General features: G+C 40.2%; 1 protein-coding gene across 4 annotated transcripts in view; it reads right to left on the minus strand.

The window, feature by feature from the left end:
• Paip2b (poly(A) binding protein interacting protein 2B) overlaps positions 1-6,142 on the minus strand; it is a 35,642-nt gene extending 29,500 nt beyond the window's left edge. Inside the window, exons 1-2 of one of the 4 annotated variants that reach the window (XM_057778095.1) lie at positions 6,040-6,128; positions 5,638-5,697 (exon numbers count right to left, since the gene is read on the minus strand). In XM_057778095.1, the coding sequence (XP_057634078.1) occupies positions 5,638-5,666 (29 nt within the window). In that variant the 5' untranslated portion in view covers positions 5,667-5,697; positions 6,040-6,128. Of the gene's footprint in view, positions 1-5,637; positions 5,698-6,039 lie in introns of all 4 variants that reach the window. The other 3 variants (XM_057778111.1, XM_057778103.1, XM_057778120.1) reach the window with 3 other exon arrangements.
• Between the last annotated feature and the right edge of the window lie 13,546 nt (positions 6,143-19,688).

A 19,688-nucleotide genomic window follows, 5' to 3' on the forward strand; every position in this document is an offset into this window, starting at 1 on the left:
CCTTAAGAGAATACAACTCAGATACTTTGGAGACAGCCCCGGAAATCTATACTGATTTTTAGAAAATGCCCGTGGTTGTTTTTTTTCCCCCCTGATGTGCTGCTAGATTTCGGAATAGTGGCTAGCCTAAAATCTAATTCTCCCTTCCCTTTCCTCACCCAAACTTCTCTCTGGGATGAGGGAACAGAATGAGCGTGTGCTCTCTCAGGGAAGCACCAGGTCATTTTGCACAGCAGTTACTTCTCCAAACAGTCCATGTTGACCTCCGTGCTGACCTGGCTGCATGAAAAGGGAGACTGAGAGAAGAAAAGTAGACACTAGAGACTGACAAGCCAGAAAAACTCCTCTATACAGAGGTCCCCTTCTCACCCAAACATCCTGCGTGTGATGCCTCAGTTCAGAAAGCACCATCTTCTCTGGCAAACAATAAGAATCTAAAAATTATCTGTTGCTGGGTGTGCTAGCACATAACTGCAATCCTAGCACAGACTGTCTACACAGAGCTCCAGGAGAGCCTGGGCTACATACGACTATCTCAAAACAAACAAGCCACAAACAAAAACTTAAACATGTATACAGTATTTATGTATCTAAATATAACACACTTAAGTAGTGTGCATGCATGTGCACTCACACACATTCCTTAATCAATGTCTCCAGTTTTCAGGTTCCTTGTCAGGCCTATGACTTTGGCTTCATTTTTCATTTTTTCTTTTCAAAAACATTCATTTATTTATTTTTATGTTTTATGTTCATGTTATGTCTTTATGTCTGTGTACAACGTGTAAGGCTGATGCCAATAGAGGACAAAAGATAACATTAGATACCCTGAAACTCAAGTTACTGATATTTGTGAGACACAGTGTGAGGGCTAGGAATTGAACCCAGGTCCTCTGAAACGCACCCAGTGCTCTTAACCACTGAGCTATCACTCATTCCAGTTCCATTTTTAGTTTCAAAGGGATTTCAGGATTTACTGTTACCACTCAGTGCAATAACAAACCACTTAAAATAATACAGAAAGTGAGCTCTACCGCGGATCTGCACTCAGATCTCTATTGTATTTCTAGAATGTTTTCTAGATAGACAAAACCTTGAATCAGCATTTCAAGGAGACTAGCAAGTACAGGAGGAACAGATATGAAAAGATGATTAAGTTTCCTGGGCATGTCTGGTATATTGAAAAAAATCACAATAAAAATAAAAAGTAAACAATGAAAAATTACTCAAGAAAAAAACAACCCTGCAAATGGCTCGGCCAGAGAGCATGGCACAAATGAATTAACCATGACTGCAGAAACTTACAACAGATACAAGTTTTAGGGGGAGAATGTAAAACTGTCCGGCTGGGGCTGAGGTGTCTATGACAATTTACTAACACAGGTATTAAATTCTGCAGTCTGTAACAGTGACGTTGTTTAGTCACTACCTAGGACTCTCCTACATATCACACACTAAGTGCTGAAAATATAATGAAACACACCCTCATAGAGCTCACAGACTAGCAAAGAGACAGAAGAACAACTGATTTACCATGTAAAGTGAAGTAAAACAGAAATAAAATGCAATCTAAATTAAATTAAAGGCACAATTAGTAACATGCAGATTGCTGAGAGGTGCTCTTTGAGCACACAGAGGCACCATACGGACAAGAATAGGTTCTACTTTACTTGAATTGGTATTTTCAATTAAAATTTTAAAGTACAGAAACAGTGCATACTGTTGTAAAAATTGGAAAGCACAAAAAATTAGGATAGACAAAATAATGAGAGCTTACAGAGCACTACATAGAGCCACCTTCCTCAGACAGTAATTATTTTATACTTGCTATGTGTATACATAGAGATATATGCACTTTTTAAAACTAGAAATAGTCAATCTTTGGTGTTGTTCAGTCATTTTGATGAGATACATAAACATCCCTTAAGTGTACACAAGTTTTGCCCAAAGAAATCTTGCTTCATGTTTCTGTATATAATAAGAATTAGGAATGTGGCTAACTTTTAGCTGAGTGAACATGTAACCAGTTGGGGATCTAATCTGAACTATTTCAGAGGCTTCGATCAAGGGTGTTTGAGCATGAACTGGGTGTGCGGCTGTTTGTAATAGTACAATGTTCCCCACCAAAGGGAAATGGCTATGTAAACTGTGGTATTCTGTAAAGTAGCAGAGAAGAAAGATGGTCTATGTGCTGAAGAAGAAAAGATTGGAAGAAGTGGCTGAGTGTGAGGGGGGTAATTAACATAACACCTTCTCAGGGAAGCCTGTAATCCCACTGCCCCCACCTCCCTTTCAGGAGGAGTTGAGAAGTTCCCAGATCAGATACCTGTGCAACAGTTGCCATGTATCAGGTTCTCAACCAAGCATCAAAGGCAGAAGGATGGAACTGTGGAACCTGCTATCATAGAGCTCACAATGTAGTAAGGAAGAAAGCCATATGAACAAGTAGTTCTACCACAATACAACTAGATGCAGCACCAGGAGGAAGATATAGTGAATATTTGACACATGTCAACCATTTTGCTAGATGCTTTATCTTACAGTATCTAATATGTAAAATAGTGTTTAAAGAGAAGCCCACAAAGTCCTAGGACCCTCAGTTATCCTCTGAAGAAAAGTAACTGTACCCAGAATCCTATTCAAATATACTTGTTTGTGAGACAAAGAATACATGAAACCAACCCCTTTTCTTTGTCTACTAGGGACCAGACCAGGACTCAGCGCCTCAGCTAAAGATGACATACAGGTTAAACTTGGAAATCAGGAGCCAAGAACCTGGCTTAACTCAAAATTCTGCCCAATAGGACTCTTCCGTTTTAGAAGATGAAAGATCAGGTAGTCTCCTCTGGAAAACAAAAATGTTAGGGGACAAGCATGAGAAGGTGGGTATCCAGGACAAAAATCGTATCTTAGATATGGCCAAGCTGCTGCTCTAGATCAGTGATTCTCAATCTGTGGGTCACAACCCCTTTGGAGGTCAAACAACTCTTTCATAGAGGTCACATATTGGATATCCTGCATATCAGATATTTCATTACGATTCATAACAGTAGCAATGTTTCAATTTTGAGGTAACAACAAAAATAATTTTATGGTTAGCAATCACAACAACACAAAGAACTGTGTTTAGGGTCACAGTGTTAGGAAAGTTGAGAACCACTATCCTATATAGTTTTGAAAGCACTATGGTCTAGACAATATGGATGCTGAAATGATCTCCCATTCTCTTTTATACTCGTCCCCCATCACCAAAGATAACGTGTGCATGCTCTCCCTTGAAATGTAAAAGTGTCTACACATCATCAATCTTGAAATTAGGACACAGGTTCAAAAGTCCAAGTTGTACCACAGCTGTTCACTTAGTAGATGGCAGATGCAGATTTCAAAGAACAGGTCAGCACTATCTCTCATAAATGAGGCAATGACTTAGTGAAGTACTTGTCTTAGAAACATGGGGACCTGATATTGGTCCCCAGAACCCACCTAAAAAAGGCAAGCATGCCCTGCCCAGGCAGTTGGGCAGATCCCTGAACCATGCTGGCCAGTCTACCTACTCTAGCTGCTGAGTTTCAGGCCAGCGAGACATCCTACACTTCTCCACACAAAAAAGCTGGCCAGGTCCTAAGGAACGCCTGAGGTTGACCTCTGGTCTTCATATTCACAGGCTCACATACATACCCCCCCTCGCCCCTCAAGTTACTGGAGAAAAGCTCAAAAATATGAAAGAATAGAAGTGGTCTGGAAGTCTTCTTGGGCCCTGAAGCAGGAAGGAGTACACTTACTGTCAACTCAGATGAGAACAATTTCTAATTTCAACCTACACAAGCTGTAGCTGTTTATCTTTCTAACTCAAATACAAGACCCAGAGGGCAGGACCTTAATCTACAGCTCTTTTGCTATCAAGTAGAGTACAGCTTATAGTAAGTGCTTAATAAATATTAGTTGAATGAATAAGTGAGCAGATTTACCAATACTCTAAAGAATCACTCTAAATAGATTTGGAGGGAGGGAATACCATGAAATGAGGATTAGGGATTATTCAGAAGTACAATTCTATGTGCAAATCTTTTTATTTGCTAAAATTTGCATGTAACCCCTAAACTAATACTGGCGGTGCCTTTGAAGTCATTCACAGTGTGATGATTAATTACCACTGTTATCTTTACTAGATTTAGACTCACCATGGAAATATGAACAGCCTGAATGTGAGCTGCAGCATTCCAAACTAGGTAAGCAAAAACAAGCGAGCTGAGCATTCACCTCTGCTTACTGACTGTGGATACAATCTACATGGGCCAGGTAAGTTAAGGAAATGTACTTCAGGAGTCTAGAGCAATGGAAGATGAGGTTGGAACACAGAGGAACAGGACGTCTCTCTTGTCCTGCACCCTGAACTACAGAACCCTCTGTGCATTTAATCCTAGCTTATAGGTCTCTAATAAGTTTATGATGAAGGTCAGATCTCTGGGAATTGGAAGCAAAAGCTACCATTTAAATGTTGAAAAAAGTAAGCACTAAGGACAGATTTATCCAAAGACATGATACCTACATTTGGTTTTCCACTGCAGACACAATATTGTATACTAGTGATCAACTCTGAGACCTGCAGTTTGCCCATGGCTTTGACAACCGCTATAATTGACATGAATTACACCAGTTTTAAAATCCTGTCTTTCCAGAGTGATTCACTAATAAGGCTCTAACATATGGCCCATGAGACAATGTTATCACCTCAAAGTAGACTGCTTTTAATTCACTCGAACAGACTTACTTCTTTCTCTATTAAGACTAAAATCTTACCACAGCAAAACACAGGGAACTATATTGTTATGTGCTATGAGCCAGGTAAGAAAAACAGTAAAAGCTTTCGAACTCCAAAACACAGTGAATCCGATGCTAAACTCCCAGCTTACTGTTCTCTTTTGAGAACCAAAACAAAACAAAACAAAAAAACCCTCCAGATATTGTCATGAAAACGCCATGAGAACAGTGCAGATTTGTATGACGTATTCATATTTTCCCTTCTACCCAAGGTACTAAACTCTTATTCCGATACTCAATTTTCTTCAGCTCCCAAAATAAAATCCCCACCGACCAGTATTTTTCAACTTCTAAAACTCAGTCAAGATTACAAGTGATGAGCTAATTTCTTCCCAGTAAATGTCCGGCATCATTTTATTTGGGTATGAGACCACGTAAAAGATCATCTAGAAGAAACATATGGCTGGAACTGCTACTTCTGCTACCGGACGCCAAACATTGCCATACTATGAAGGTGCAAACAGATTCTCTGTAAAGCGACCATGCTGAATGAAGGCTGTCTCTGAGCTGCTGTAATTCACTCAGAGGTTGTGTGTGATCATCACACATGTCCTTCATCTTCTGGTCGTCCGGCATGACCAGGCCCTTCCTTACAGAGTAAACTCATGCATTGGCTAGCTCTGTCAAAGACAATCCCGTTCCATCCACGTAACAGATTTAAATTGGTTGCGGTTGGGAAGCCTTTCCCCCTTGCATTTTCAGCTGTGCTGAGCAAAAGCACTTTCTGGGGACAAAGATTCTAGAAGAGTGTGATCAAACGGCACGTAAAGGGTGGGAGGCAGAAAGAGTTTAAGCAAGCCCATTCCGGTTCCGAACCTTGCAGAGCCTGTGTTCAGCGTCGTCATCTGCCTCTCTCGCCTTCACCCTTTCAGGTGCCTACAAGAAGCAAAGTGAGAGATGCTAGTTCCCGGGGAAAAGAGGCTGAAATCCCGAGGTCGAGGGGAACAGTCGCGGAAGGCAGCGGAGCGGAGGAGCGGACGGAGTCGGCGGGCCATAGCAAAGATGGTGAAAGAGGATGAGGTGGGAGAAGCTGGCCAGCGAGCGCCAGAGCGTCCGACGGCCTGGGCCCGGGCCGCGCCGGGAAAGGGGCTTTGCGCGTTCTCGGACAGCCCGCGAGGAGAGGGAGAGGGGCCTCGCGCGCTCCCGAGAGGCCCAAACACAGCGGGGCTGTGCGTGTCCCCGGGCGGCCCGAGGTCCAGTCCCGACGCCCGAACCCACCTGGCCGCGCGGACAACGCCGCCCCGAGGTCCGCACCACAGCACAGCACCGCCTCCTCAGAGCGCGAGCCGCGGCGCACAAACGCTCGAGGTCCCCCGGCCGCACACACGCGTCTCACCCCGCCCCCTGGCACCAGTCATTGGCTGCCGGACACCGCCCCGTCCACCTATTGGACATCAGAGAATGCCGCTCACTTACCTGGTTTTGATTGGTCTAAATGTGAAACAATGCCCGCCCACCTCTTTCACAGGTTCCAGCTGGTGATTGGTTTTAATATCTGTCCATTCGCTCCGCCCTCGCTGGAGATCCCCAGCTGTGATTGGTTGTGGAAAGCGCTGGTCACGCCTAGATTTCAGCCCTAGGATGAATCATCCCACCCCCCACCCCACCCCCAGGAGCCCGAAAGCAGCGACTCACGGTTTGTTTACAATGACTTTGGCTCCAGCTTCATCCATTGGCTAAGAGGGCAGGCTTTCTCGCCTGTCTTGGTAACTCAGGAAGAGGGAGGCGGGTATCTCAGGTTTCCTCTGCTGTCCAGCTGCAGCTTAGTTTTAAGAGCTATAGAGCGGGGATTTGACTCGGTGTTAGGTCCCGAGGTTAAACAGGTGAGACTATTTGGAAGAACGGAGAGTGTGGCGTCCGCGTTTTTAGAAAAAAAAACTTGATTTCTTCAGTCCCTGGAGACTGAGGCAGGAGGATCAAAAATTAATGGGCCAGCCTGAGATATATGAGATATATTGTGCGACTAAGTCTCAGAAAAACAAGGCAATTCACCTACAAAGAAAACCTGGAGTTACGTTCATAAAAAGAAAATAGAATATTGGTGGCTGGAGTTGTGGATCGGCAGTTAAGAGCATCTGTTCTTGCATAAGGAATGGATTCAGTTTCCTGCATCCACATGACCTTTAATTCCAAATCCAGGTATTCTACGCCCTCTTCTGGCCTCCATAGGTATTGCATGCACATGGTACACATAGAGGTAAAATACACATGCACATAAATTTTTATTAAAGTGGATTTTTTTAAAAATGGAACTCTTTATACAACTTTTCATATATTTTTAAACCTTAATAATTTTTTAAAAGTGGAACTCTTCATACATTCTCCTACTACATGATAATTAAAACCACAACACAAAGTATAGGCTTAGTAAAGGAGTAAAGATAATGAAGATAATTGGATAAATTCATCGTCTAACATTAACTTTTCCCTCATTCCTCCTCAGGGAATCTCCTCTTCTGATTGGTCCCTCTAGATACTCCAGGTCTATCACCCATCCTTTTTCTCACCTTGGAGAACCTAATCTATTTCTAAGACAGGGATTTTTTTTAATGTACACATTCATTTGGTTATTTATGTATTTATTAATCTGTGTGGGTATGTATGGAGGTCTGTAGGTGGAGTTTTCCCATCCTGGAATCTGCTTCCAAATTACCGTACAGAGGTTTATATTAATTGCAAATGCTCAGCCATTAGCTCAGACTTATTACTAACTAGATCTTACATATTAAGTTAACCCATATTCCTTACTTATGCTCTGCCATGTGGAAGTACCTTTATTAGCATGGCATGTTCATCTCCTGCTCCCTCTGCATCTGGCTGGTGATTCTTCACTTCGCCCTTCTTTGTTTCAGCATTCTTGGTTTCTGTCCTACCTATACCTCCTACTTGACTGCCAATCTGTCAGCTTTTTATTAGTCAATGATAGTAATACCTTTTCACAGCATACAGAATTATTCCACAGCATTTCCCCCTTTTGTCTAATTAAAAAAAAGGTTTTAAATTTTTTGTTTGTTTTTTCAAGACAGTGTTTCTTTGTAGCTTTGTAGCCAGTCCTGGAACTTTCTCTGTATACTAGGCTGTCCTGGAACTCACACAGATCTGTCTGTCTTTCCCTCCTGAGTGCTGGATTTAAGGCATGCACCACCACTGCTTGGCTGAAGGTTTTAACTTTAAGATAATAAAACTATATGTAACAAAGCAGTTATTAAATAAGAATTTCAGGTATAGTATCTAGTTTATTTCTATGTGAAAAAATTAAAGAAAATATTCTATCATCTATCTTATCTTTGGGAGTCCAAAGTTTTATAACTAATTTAACTTTTATCATAACTAAGGAAACTGTGGGCCTTTAACCTCTTCAAGATCTGCTGCTGCATATGACATTTAAAATGTTTTAAGTTTTCTGCAGTGAACCATGACCATGCCTAACAGCAACCTTGAAGTCTCCATAAGGACGATGGGGCCCCACAACAACAATTCCACCAGAACTATGGTAATGCCACTAAGTCAACAAATACCACCCAAAGATCAGCTTTCGACTGCAAACTTCTCAGAAAAATTTCAATGTGGCTAGCTGAGATGGTCCAGCATCACAGACTACTCTAGCCAGGACTTGAGAAAACCCCTGCACTTTCCCATTACAGAGACTGGACAACAAATAATATAGCTAGCTCTCCCAGGACTTGACAATTATCTCATTTTTTTTCAGGATCTTTTTAAAGATGCCATCACCCACAGACATCAGGACATAATTTTAAGAACATGACACCCACATTCCCAAGAGGTGGAGTGGGCATTTTTTTGGTAGTTCAGTGGGTTATAAATATTTGTCATCATTTGGGGAGGTTGATTACAAGTTGTCATTGGTAATGGTCAGGAAAAAAAGCTGAACAAAGGAGACTAGATTTAGGGATCTTGTTCTGAAAAAATAGGAGGGATATAGCAATGATAGGATAAAAGGATAGATTATTGAATTTGTTTTTAAGCCAGAAAAGCAGCTGCTAGTCTCAAATAGTTTACATTGGTGTGGATTTCTGTATAGTGATACAAATTTGAGGTTATTTTTGTTATGCTGTATATATGTTTCTACTCTTGTTTAAGATATTTTTGTATATTGATACAAATTTAAGGTTATTTTTGTTAGACATACTTTACACACATTTCTACTCTTGTTCAAAATATTGTACTTTTATGACTCATTTAACAATGTAATGTAAATTTCTAGTCCTTGAAAGTTATTATTACAAACTATTTAGAATAATGAAGAAATGAAGATTAGTAGTTAATCACCGATTACAATCAAACTTGTAGTCATGTTAGGTATGTTTTCAAGGTCAAGTAGAGATCTATTTTAGATAGACAGGTGTTCTTGAAACACTAATGGAATCTACAGAATATGTCATTTAAGATGTTTTAATAGCATGAGGTTCTTTTTATATGACAATGAGACATGTCTTCTGGCATCACCAATCTACTTCAGAGAAGATGATGGACATCGAGGAAACTCCATATGGGTTTTACTTTCTTTTTGGCAAAAGTTAGCCACTGAGCAAGAAACTGCCCTTGCTTTGCCTGCTGACAGTGCACTGTCCAAGCAGGACAGGGAGGACACAAAAGAAAGTGACTGCCAACTTTTGCCATGACAAGGCAGAGAATTCTTCAAAAATCCTGCTTCACAAAGAAGTCTGTCAAATATTCTAGCTCTGTAGGCCAAAGATGGACGCCCCAACATTACAGAAGAACCTTGGGTGGCTGTTCATATAGCCAATTGTTTCTGTCTTTTCTTAGTTTTGAAAGTTGTTGGCTCTGCACTTTCTGTGTACTCAGGTAGTATTTTATCCTTCTCGATTCTCTGATGGAGTTGGAAATTAGATAGTTCTAGTTCTAATTTTCATTGTTACCAATTCAGAAAAGAAACTCACAAAAGAGGTGTAAAGTGTGTAGGGTTGAGAGACTTAAGATAGTTTGGTTGGTAATACAAATTAGGATAGGAAGAGAATTAGGTACAACACTTTGGACTCTCCAAAGATAGGATAGATAATAGAGTATTTTCTCTGAATTTGTTAATTGCAAATTAACTAGACGTTGTTAATGTAATTCTTGCCTGTATATTTTTGTATCTAGTTATTGTATGTATTGTATATAATTTTACTATGTTAGTTAAAACCTTCGCTTTTTGTTTAGATAAAAGGAGAAAACGGTGTGTGATATTTTGATTGTGTTCTGACAAATAAAGCTTGCTCTGAGTCAGGAGACAGAGCCAGCCACTCCATAGAGGTTTGAAGGACTGTAGACAGAGAAGAGATAGAAAGTAGTAAGGTGGTCTCAGAGGATCTGAGCCCTTTTGAACAGAAAAACAGAAGAGGTAGGAAGCAACTGGTGTCTGCTCCCTGTTCTCTGATCTTTCAGGTTCTTACCCCAATATTTGATTCCTGATTTTTTATTAATAAAGAATTGATTAATTAGATTAATGCTTCAGAGAACAGAGGACAACTTGCAGAAATCAGTTCTGTTCTTTCACATGTGGCAGGCACCTTTACCCTCTGAGCTTACTGATGGTCCAGAATCTGATAGTTTTTTTAAAAAAATTATTTATTTTTAATTTGTGTGTAAATGAGTGCAGGTGCCCACAGAGGCCAAAGGCATTGGATTCCCTTGGAGCTGACGTTATAAGCAACTGTGAGTTGCCCAATGTGCTGGGGACTAAACTCAGATCTTCTGCAGGAACGGTATGCTTTCTGAACAGCTGAGACATCTCTCCAGCCCCTAGGAGCTACCTCCATTTTATGTCCATCTAGAATCATATTTACAACCATCTAGTAGAAATTCTAACTTGGTAGTCTGGGAGACAAAACAAAAGAAAATGATCTGACCCCAAAGTCTTGCTCCTATGCCTCAACCAGGATTTTATGGCTACATGAATTGTACCACTGTACAAAAATACACCTGCAGGAGCTGGAGAGGGGCCCAGAGGTTAAGAGCACTAGTTGCTCTTGCACAGAATTCAGGTTTGGTTCCCTCATGGTGATTCACAACTGTCTGTGTCTCCAGTTCCAGGGGATCTGATGTCCTCTTCTGGCCTTAGGTACCAGGCATACATCTGGTATATATCCATACGTGCAGTCAACACTTACAAAAATAAAAGAAATTTGGAAAACTACCAAAACCCCAAAATAAAACTCTAAATGAATGCACTAGATATATACTTAATCTATAAGTTAAATGCTATAATAATAAAAGATAATAAATACACACTTAAGTAAATTCATTGATTGAGCAAATATTACTGAGCTTCTATGACATTCTAGGCTGTGTACAAATGATGTGGTTGAAAGAATGAAAATATGTGGGTTGTGTGCAGAGGCTCTGACTGGCAGCAAAGAAGTAACCCAAGATTATTCAAGTGTCATGAGTGTTAACAAAGAAAAGGCGGAGTTACTGGGTGGTCAGGGAAATGGCTGTTTTAAATCAAATGGTTAGTTTAAGAGCCCTGTGAAGACATCATTGAACACAGAGACACAGATTAAGTGACGAAGTGAAAACTTGGAAAGAGCCACTAAGATGCACATCTCCTATGTGCCACTTTCATTATGAAGTTGTATGGTTAGGTATATATCAGTCCATTGAAGATTGCCTATTCAAGTTGAAGGCTTCTTTAGATGGTCCTGTGATCCCTAACTGTAGATGCATGCACAAAATTCCTGCACACTCAGGTCCTGTCCAGTTAGCTTTAACTATCAACTTGACATGGCCTAAAGTCACCTGAGAAGGGATATTGAGGGATGTTGTCAAAATGAAATAGACTTGTGGGTATATCTGTGGAGGATTGTCTCAATCGTTAACTGACATAGGAGGGCTCAGTCTACTGTGGACGACACCATTCCCTGGGCAAAGTGGTCCTGAGCTGTATAGAAAGCTGGCTGTGCGTGAAGCTGTCGGTGAAATGGAAAGCAGTGTTTATTCCTCCCATTCATGCTTATGTTTTTGCTTGCGTTCCTGCCCTCAACTTCCCTCAGCGATGGACTTTGATCTGTAAGTGTGAGTCAAATAATCCTTTTCCTTCTCTAAGCTGCTTTTAGTCATGGTGTTTTATGATAGCAACAGGAAGCAAGCTAGAACGGGTCCCTTAGGTTGGCCCTCTGTTTTCATGGGTACATGAATCTATTACCTCAACTCCTTTTGAAAAGATCTCTCTGTCTGCCTGTCTATCTGCCTATCTAGTTTTGTTTTGTTTTTGAGACAGGATTTCTCTGTAGACCCGGCTGTCCTGGAATGCGCTCTTATGTATATATGTGTATGTATATGTGTATATGTGTTCATGTACACATGGATACGAGCCTACAGAAGCTAAAAGAGGAAATCACTTGGGTTTCTAGGTGCATTTTTTTGTTTGTTTATTTTTTTGAGACTGTTTATTATAGTTTTCTACCTGCATGTATGCCTGCAGGCCAGAAGAGGGCACCAGATCTCATTACAGATAGTTGTGAGCCATCATGTGGTTGCTGGGAATTGAACTCAGGATTTGGAAGAAGAGTCAATGCTCTTGACTTCTGAGCCATCTCTCCAGCCCCTTCTAGGTGCATTGTTAAAAGAAGGGTGTGTACAAACTAAGTGGAGTCTCTGATTATTAAACTAGCCTTATGCTTGCTGCCTCAATTCTACTTTTTGTATCTGTAAACTTAAGGACTATGGAGATCTCATATAAGTGAAATCACAAGGTATTTGTTCTTTTGTTTATTTTGTAATCTAATACCATCAGAGTTCATATATTTTTATTTCACTCCCTTTTCAGACTTAATAGTATTCCAAAGCTGAACTGATTGCTCATATCCATGATGGACATTCTTGTTTCAATTCTTTGCTTGCTTTAAAATCAGGTTGTGCTGACGCATAGAAATTTTGCTTTACTTTTCAAAATAGAATTTCTTCCTGTAGCCCTGGCTGCTCTGGGACTCATTCTTTAGACAAGGCTAGCCTTGAATTCAGAGATCCACCTGCCTCTGCCTACCGAGTGCTGGGATTAAAGGTGTGTTCCACTAAGTTTGGCTAGGATTTTTTTGTGTTTGTGTTCTAGGTATTATTCCTCTTTCAGATACATTATTTGCAGATATTTTGTTCTGTGAGTAGCCATGATCTTCCCTTCCTTTCTTCACTCCTTCTCCCCCCCCCTTTTTTAAAAAAAGAGTCTGATTGTATATTCCCCAGGTAGTCCTCAAACTCACAATTCTCTTGCCTCAGTCCCATGAGAGCTGTAATTAGAAGCCAATAACATCATGCCTAGCTGAGCTGTCTTTATTTTTTCTGTTGACAGTATGTTTAATGTTTAAGAATTTTTTCTGATTGTGTGAACCTGAGGAACCTGAGATCACCTAAGCCCTCCTTCCTCAGTATGCACCTACAGGCACCCCAGAAAGAAGCAATGGACAGTGTAGGAAGCCTGCTGTGGAAACAGAGCATTTCTTCTTCTGTGACAGCCTATAAAGATTTAACATTTTTTCATGTATATATTCATTGTACATTAAATTGTGCCACACAAGGATATTTTCATACAAGTGTATATTGTAAGCTCACCATAGTCTCCCTCTGCCTACTTCCTCACCACTTCCCTCCTCAGATCATCTCCTGTGTCCTCTAGACAGTTTTGCATCCACATTCATGTCATGGACAACTACATTTTTATGTGTTTATGTAAAAATATAGGAAACACATGTAGAGAAAGCATATGGCAGTTGCCTTCCTACAACTGACCTAAGTCGTTTAATATGATGATCTCCCATTCTATACACTTTCCTACAAATGACACAATTTTATTATTCTCTTTTACAGATGAAAAATTGCATTGTGTATAAATACCACATTTGCTTTATCCATTTCTCTGTTGATGGACATCTAGATTGTTCCCACAGCTTAGCTATGATGAATAGTGCTGCAAAAAGCATTGATATGCAAGGGTCTGTGACAAGTTGACTTGGAGATTTTGGGGTCAGTACCTGGGAGTGGTACAGCTGAGCCAGATGAAGATTCAAATTGTAGTGGGGAATCCAGAATCTCTCTGGATTGTGGGAACACACACACACACTGTCGGAGGCTGTTTGTTTGTTCCTGACTGCCCAGACATGAAATAATTACAAAGAAACTATATTATTTGAAACACTGTTTGGCCAAAAGATTGGTGTATTGCTGGATAGCTCTTATATCTTAAATTAACCCATTTCCATTATTTTATATTTTACTACGAGGTTCATGGTTTACTGGTAAACCATGGGCTGAAAGCAGCTTTATTCATTAACCAATGAAAGCAACACATATACAGAAGGACTTCCCACACCATTTCCCCTTTTCTGTTTAAATAAAAAGGAAAGTTTTAACTTTAATATAGTAAAATTACATATAAAAACAGGTATCAAGCAAGAATTACAGTTACAATATTTATATCTACTATCCAGTAGATTTATAAAACACACTTAAAATCAAAACTGGCTTTGGAATTGGACAATGGTTATTCTTCTCTAAATCCAAGCATGTTGCTAAAAGAAAAATTCAGAGTTTCTGTCTCATCGCAGGAGCCATCTGGTAGGGACATAAAGAAGAAAGATTTTAGGAAATATTTTACTTTTCTCTGTACCTATTTTGTTTATATTGTATCTTTCATTGGATATATGTCTATATGAATAATGTTTAAGTTTTCCACAATGAACAATAGATTTTCCTGCAGTAATCTTTGAAGTTTCCAAGAAGAAGAAGATGGGGCTCCACAACAATGAATCCACCTGGTTGATATGACATCATGAGGCTGATAGCACTACTTTAAGACCTGTTTTGGGTACCAGCTGCTCAAGATGTTTCCAACTTAGAATGGATGAAGAAAGTATGGAATATATACATATTAGAGTACTACTCAGCAGTAAAAAACAATGACTTCTTGAATTTTGCATGCGAATGGACAGAAATAGAAAACACTATCCTGAGTGAGGTAAGCCAGACCCAAAAAGAGGAACATGGGATGTACTCACTCATATTTGGTTTCTAGCCATAAATAAAGGACATTGAGCCTAAAATTCGTGATCCTAGAGAAGCTAAATAAGAAGGTGAACCCAAAGAAAAACATATAGGCATCCTCCTGAATATCAAACTTCACCAGGCGATGAAACGAGACAGAGACAGAGACCCACATTGGAGCACTGGACTGAAATCTCAAGGTCCAAATCAGGAGCAGAAGGAGAGAGAGCATGAGCAAGAAACTCAGGACCGCAAGGGGTGCACCCACACACTGAGACAATGGGGATGTTCTATCGGGAAATCACCAAGGCCAGCTGGCCTGGGTCTGAAAAAGCATGGGATAAAACCGGACTCGCTGTTCATAGCGAACAATGAGGACTACTGAGAACTCAAGAACAATGGCAATGGGTTTTTGATCCTACTGCACGTACTGGCTTTGTGGGAGCCTAGGCAGTTTGGATGCTCACCTTACTAGACCAGGATGGAGGTGGGTGGTCCTTGGACTTCCCACAGGGCAGGGAACTCTGATTGCTCTTAGGGCTGACGAGAGAGGGGGACTTGATTGGGGGAGGGGGAGGGAAACGGGAGGTGATGGTGGGGAGAAGGCAGAAATCTTTAATGAATAAATAAATTAATTAAAAAAAGATGTTTCCAACTTGATTAGCTGAAATGGTGCACCTACTTACAACATTCTGGTCAGAACTCCAAATAAGAACTTCAGAAAAACCCTATTGACTATTTACAGACTATTTGCAATTATACCAGACAGTAATCTTGGAACTTAACCATCATTTTAGTTTTACAGAATTCCATAGAAAGAACATCACCCTCATTACAGCTGGAAGTAATTCTAGAAGATGATGTCCCCTCTTCTAACAAAGTTTGTCCTAGGGTTAGGGACATCATTTAGGGGTTGATTATTACTGGTATAGGGGTGGAAATTATGTAGGCTCAGAGATCTCTTTGAAAAAAAAGGAAAATTGAACGGGATAATAGGTCGATTAGTACTCACACTAATAATAATAATAGTGAGTAATAGAGTGAATACTTATGAGCTATTATTTATAGACAATTTACATTGGTATGGATTCTTATATATTGATACAAATTCATATTATATGTGTTATATTGAATATGCTTCTATTTCTTTTTACAATATTTGTGCACCTATGCAAAGTTATTTTGTCAGATTGTATGCATGTATGTTTCTACCTCTGCTTAAGATATTTTGTATATTGATACAATTTTAGGGTATATTTATCATGTTGCACTATACATTTCTACCTCTGATCAAGATACTTACACATTGTTTACATTTTGAGGTCACTGTCCTCATTTGTGGCACAGTTGTTTAAAGATTGTTTAATATCCTACTATGAAGTCTTAGTCTTTAAGTTATATAGGTATTAAGTATTATAGGTCAATAGTCATCTATTTTTGTCATATTTATAGTGTGACTAATCAAGTTCTTTAGATACATAAAGATTGTATTCTGCATAGAAAGGTGATCTTCAACCACTTCAAAGAACAGTAGAACATGGAACTGCCCATGCCTCGACCATTGACAAAATGCACAGTGTCCAGACTCGACAAGCAGAATACAAGAAAAAAGAGTGCTAAGCCTTGCCAAGACAACGTAAGATGGTTTTGAAAATCTTCCTACCTCTGAAAATGATCTGTCAGTTACTCTAGGCCTTAGCCAAAGTTGCTTGCTCCAATGTCGCAAATGAGGCATTGGGGGATTACCCAGGTAACCAGTTGTCTCCCTCATCTACTGCACATTTTGGAAGCTGCTTGATTGTACTTCCTGCCTACTTAAGTAATATTATCTCCCTTCTCAGGCCTTTGATGAGGTTAAGATTAGACAGTCGTAGTTATCTTCCTCTTATGATTTATCCAAGCCATTTCTAATACAAGACTTAGACTGCTTAGAATAGAATAATTATTGAAGCATTTAGTATATGTTTCTTGCTTAATATTGTTTATACTGGTTGTAATTCTAATTTTTATACCGATACCTATTCTTATTGTATATAGTTTTGTATTGGGTTTGGAACTCTCTTATTTAGACAAAAGGAGTAGGTGATGGGAAACCTCCTTCAGCCAATGGCCTTTGAGAGGCTGGACCAGGGGGGCAAGACTTTGGGTACCAAAAAGCCCATGGGAGTGCTCACTCGGCCTCTTCTTCCTGCATGCCTCACCTGGATGTTGGACACAGTTCTTGTTTTCCTCATTGTGATCCGTGAGTTTCCCTTTTAATAAAGAAAAACCTTAGTATACCCCATTCGGAGCTAGTGTGGGATTATTTGATTCACTTTTTTCCCTATCTGATGCATTCCACTTCAGAGAGAGAGAGAGAGAAAAAGAGAGAGAGAGAGAGAGAGAGAGAAAGAGAGAGAGAGAGAGAGAGAGAGAGAGAGAGAGAGAGAGAGAGTCTGGGCTGCACAATCCAGCCAGATTTCTGGTAGAAAATCTGATCAACTCAAAAGAACAAATGAAGATACGGATGCATGCCCACTGGATCTGAATCAGGTATAATTGCACTGGGGCTTTGCAGTACATCTTCAAGATTATGTGGCTCTGTAGTGGATTCCCAGGGAGAGGCCTTTGACGTTTTTCTCTCTCCTTGCATTCTCAATACAAAAAGACTATTACAACTTAGGTTGCCAAACCTGGGGAAATTTTGTTAATACACTTCTTTTTTTTAAAAAATAAAGAATTAATTTGATTGTAAGATTTTACATGTTGGTGTAAGAAACTGAGCCTGTGTATGGGTGCCACATGCATGCCGGTGTCCTTAAGGCCAGAAAAAGGCATCAGATTCCCTAGAACTGGGATTACACTTGGTTGTGAGCACATGATGTGTGTGAGTGTGTGGGTGGGGGTGTTAGAAAGAGAACCTGGGCCAGGCGATGGTGGAACACACCTTTAATCCCAGCACTCAGGAGGAAGAGGCAGGCAGATCTCTATGAGTTTGAGATTAGCCTAGTTACAAGAGCTAGTTCCAAGACAGACTCCAAAGCTATAGGGAAACCCTGTCTCGAAAAACAAAACAAAACAAAAAAGGACAGAGAGAGAGAGAGAGAGAGAGAGAGAGAGAGAGAGAGAGAGAGAGAACCTGGAAGCTCTGTAAGAGCAACAAATATTCTTAGCCACTAAACCATCTCTCCAACTCTCTACAACACTTCTTTTTGATGTTCATAATTCTTTCATCCACTGACTGATGAGTCTAGGCAGTCAAGATTCTAACCCCAGAATCTTCCCACTAAGACATTGACTAACCCAACATAAAAGACCTTGTTATGCTGTTATTTGGAGATTTTCAACATTGTATGGATGTATCCTTATTTCCCACAGACAGATCAATGGGTCAGTAATCCTAATTATGTAGAGTTACTTTTATAATGCCTGTTGGTTTCCTTTCAGTGTTAGAGACTGGAATTCTCTTGTCATGTATGTTAAGTAGGTGCTCTACTGAACCATGCCACAGCCCTCAGTACCTCATTCTTTAATAGACACAGTTAATGACAGCCAAACAATTAAGGAAAACCAATCACCAGAAAGAGAAAGGTAAACATAGATAAACAGACAAAAAATGAGCTCAGTGGAGACAGAAACAATGTAAAAAAAAAACTGAGGACAGAAGGGAAAAATGGTAACAACCTAGCCATGGTGGTTCACACCTGGATCACCCAGCACCAGAAAGCTTGAGGTAGGAGGAGCTCAAGTTCAAAACTAATCTGGTTTGTACATCATGAAGAGATGCTGTCTCCAACGGGAACAATGGAAAAGCAAGACAAACTTCTATACTCTTTAAGGACAGCATGTAAATTCTTGAACAAAAAGCATTCAGAAAATACCAAACAGTTCTTGGAGGTTGAAAAACTCCCCAGGATCTAGAGCATTATTTTACTTTAAGACTTTGAAAGAAGAGAGCAGGCTCCCATGTCCTACACGTCAACAGAGACAAGGAGACAATGACTCCTCTTATTATGTAGCCTTGACCTGGAACTTGCTATGTAGACCAGGCTGGCCTTGAACTGACAGAGATTAGTCTGCCTTTTCCTCCTGAGTACTGGGCTTAAAGACATGCACTACCACTCCTAGCTTTGTCCTTTTGAGAGACTTAAGGGAGGCTGGGGCTGCAGCCCAGTCAGTAGAGTGCTTGCCTGGCCTGTGTGAAGCACTTGGCGCCACCTCCAGCACTGTATAGACCAGACATGGTGGCATGTTGACAGAGGTTTCTTGTCTGTGTTAGCGATGTGGCTTGGTACCTTTTCTCAGCAAGGCATTCTCATCTTGCTTCCCTTGTGTCTGGGTGAAGACTGCAGACTGAGCCTTTCTACTTCCCAGAATTCTACTGTTCTGGTTGCCCTGCCTATACTTTCTGTCTAGCTACTGGCCAATCAACATTTTATTAAACCAATACAACTAACAAATCTTTACAGGGTACAAGATTGCACTTCCCCACTTTTTTTTTCTTTTTCAAAACAAAAATTCTAAATCTAATCTTTGTTTTGCTTTCTTCCTGACCATTATCCATAACAACTTGTAACCAACACTCTAAACAAAGACAAACATCCATAATTCATTTTTTGGGAATATGGGCATAGTTTTCCAGGCTACTTCCTGCTGATTGGGGGCACTGATAATCTTATGGAGACCTAAAGAAAATTTAGTATTATACTCGAGTCCTGACTTGATCATCTCAGCCAGCAGTTTTGAGGCTGTTCTAGATATGAAACTCAGACGAAACTCCAGAGGTCCTCTGAAATGTTGGATCATCTGGGCCATCTGCTCCTATTGGAGATTTTTCAGGGGGTCATCCTTGATCTAACCTGATTTTTCGTAACCCAGAATGAATCCAC

The sequence above is a fragment of the Chionomys nivalis genome, chromosome 1 (assembly GCF_950005125.1).
Source record: "Chionomys nivalis chromosome 1, mChiNiv1.1, whole genome shotgun sequence".
Taxonomy (NCBI): domain Eukaryota; kingdom Metazoa; phylum Chordata; class Mammalia; order Rodentia; family Cricetidae; genus Chionomys; species Chionomys nivalis.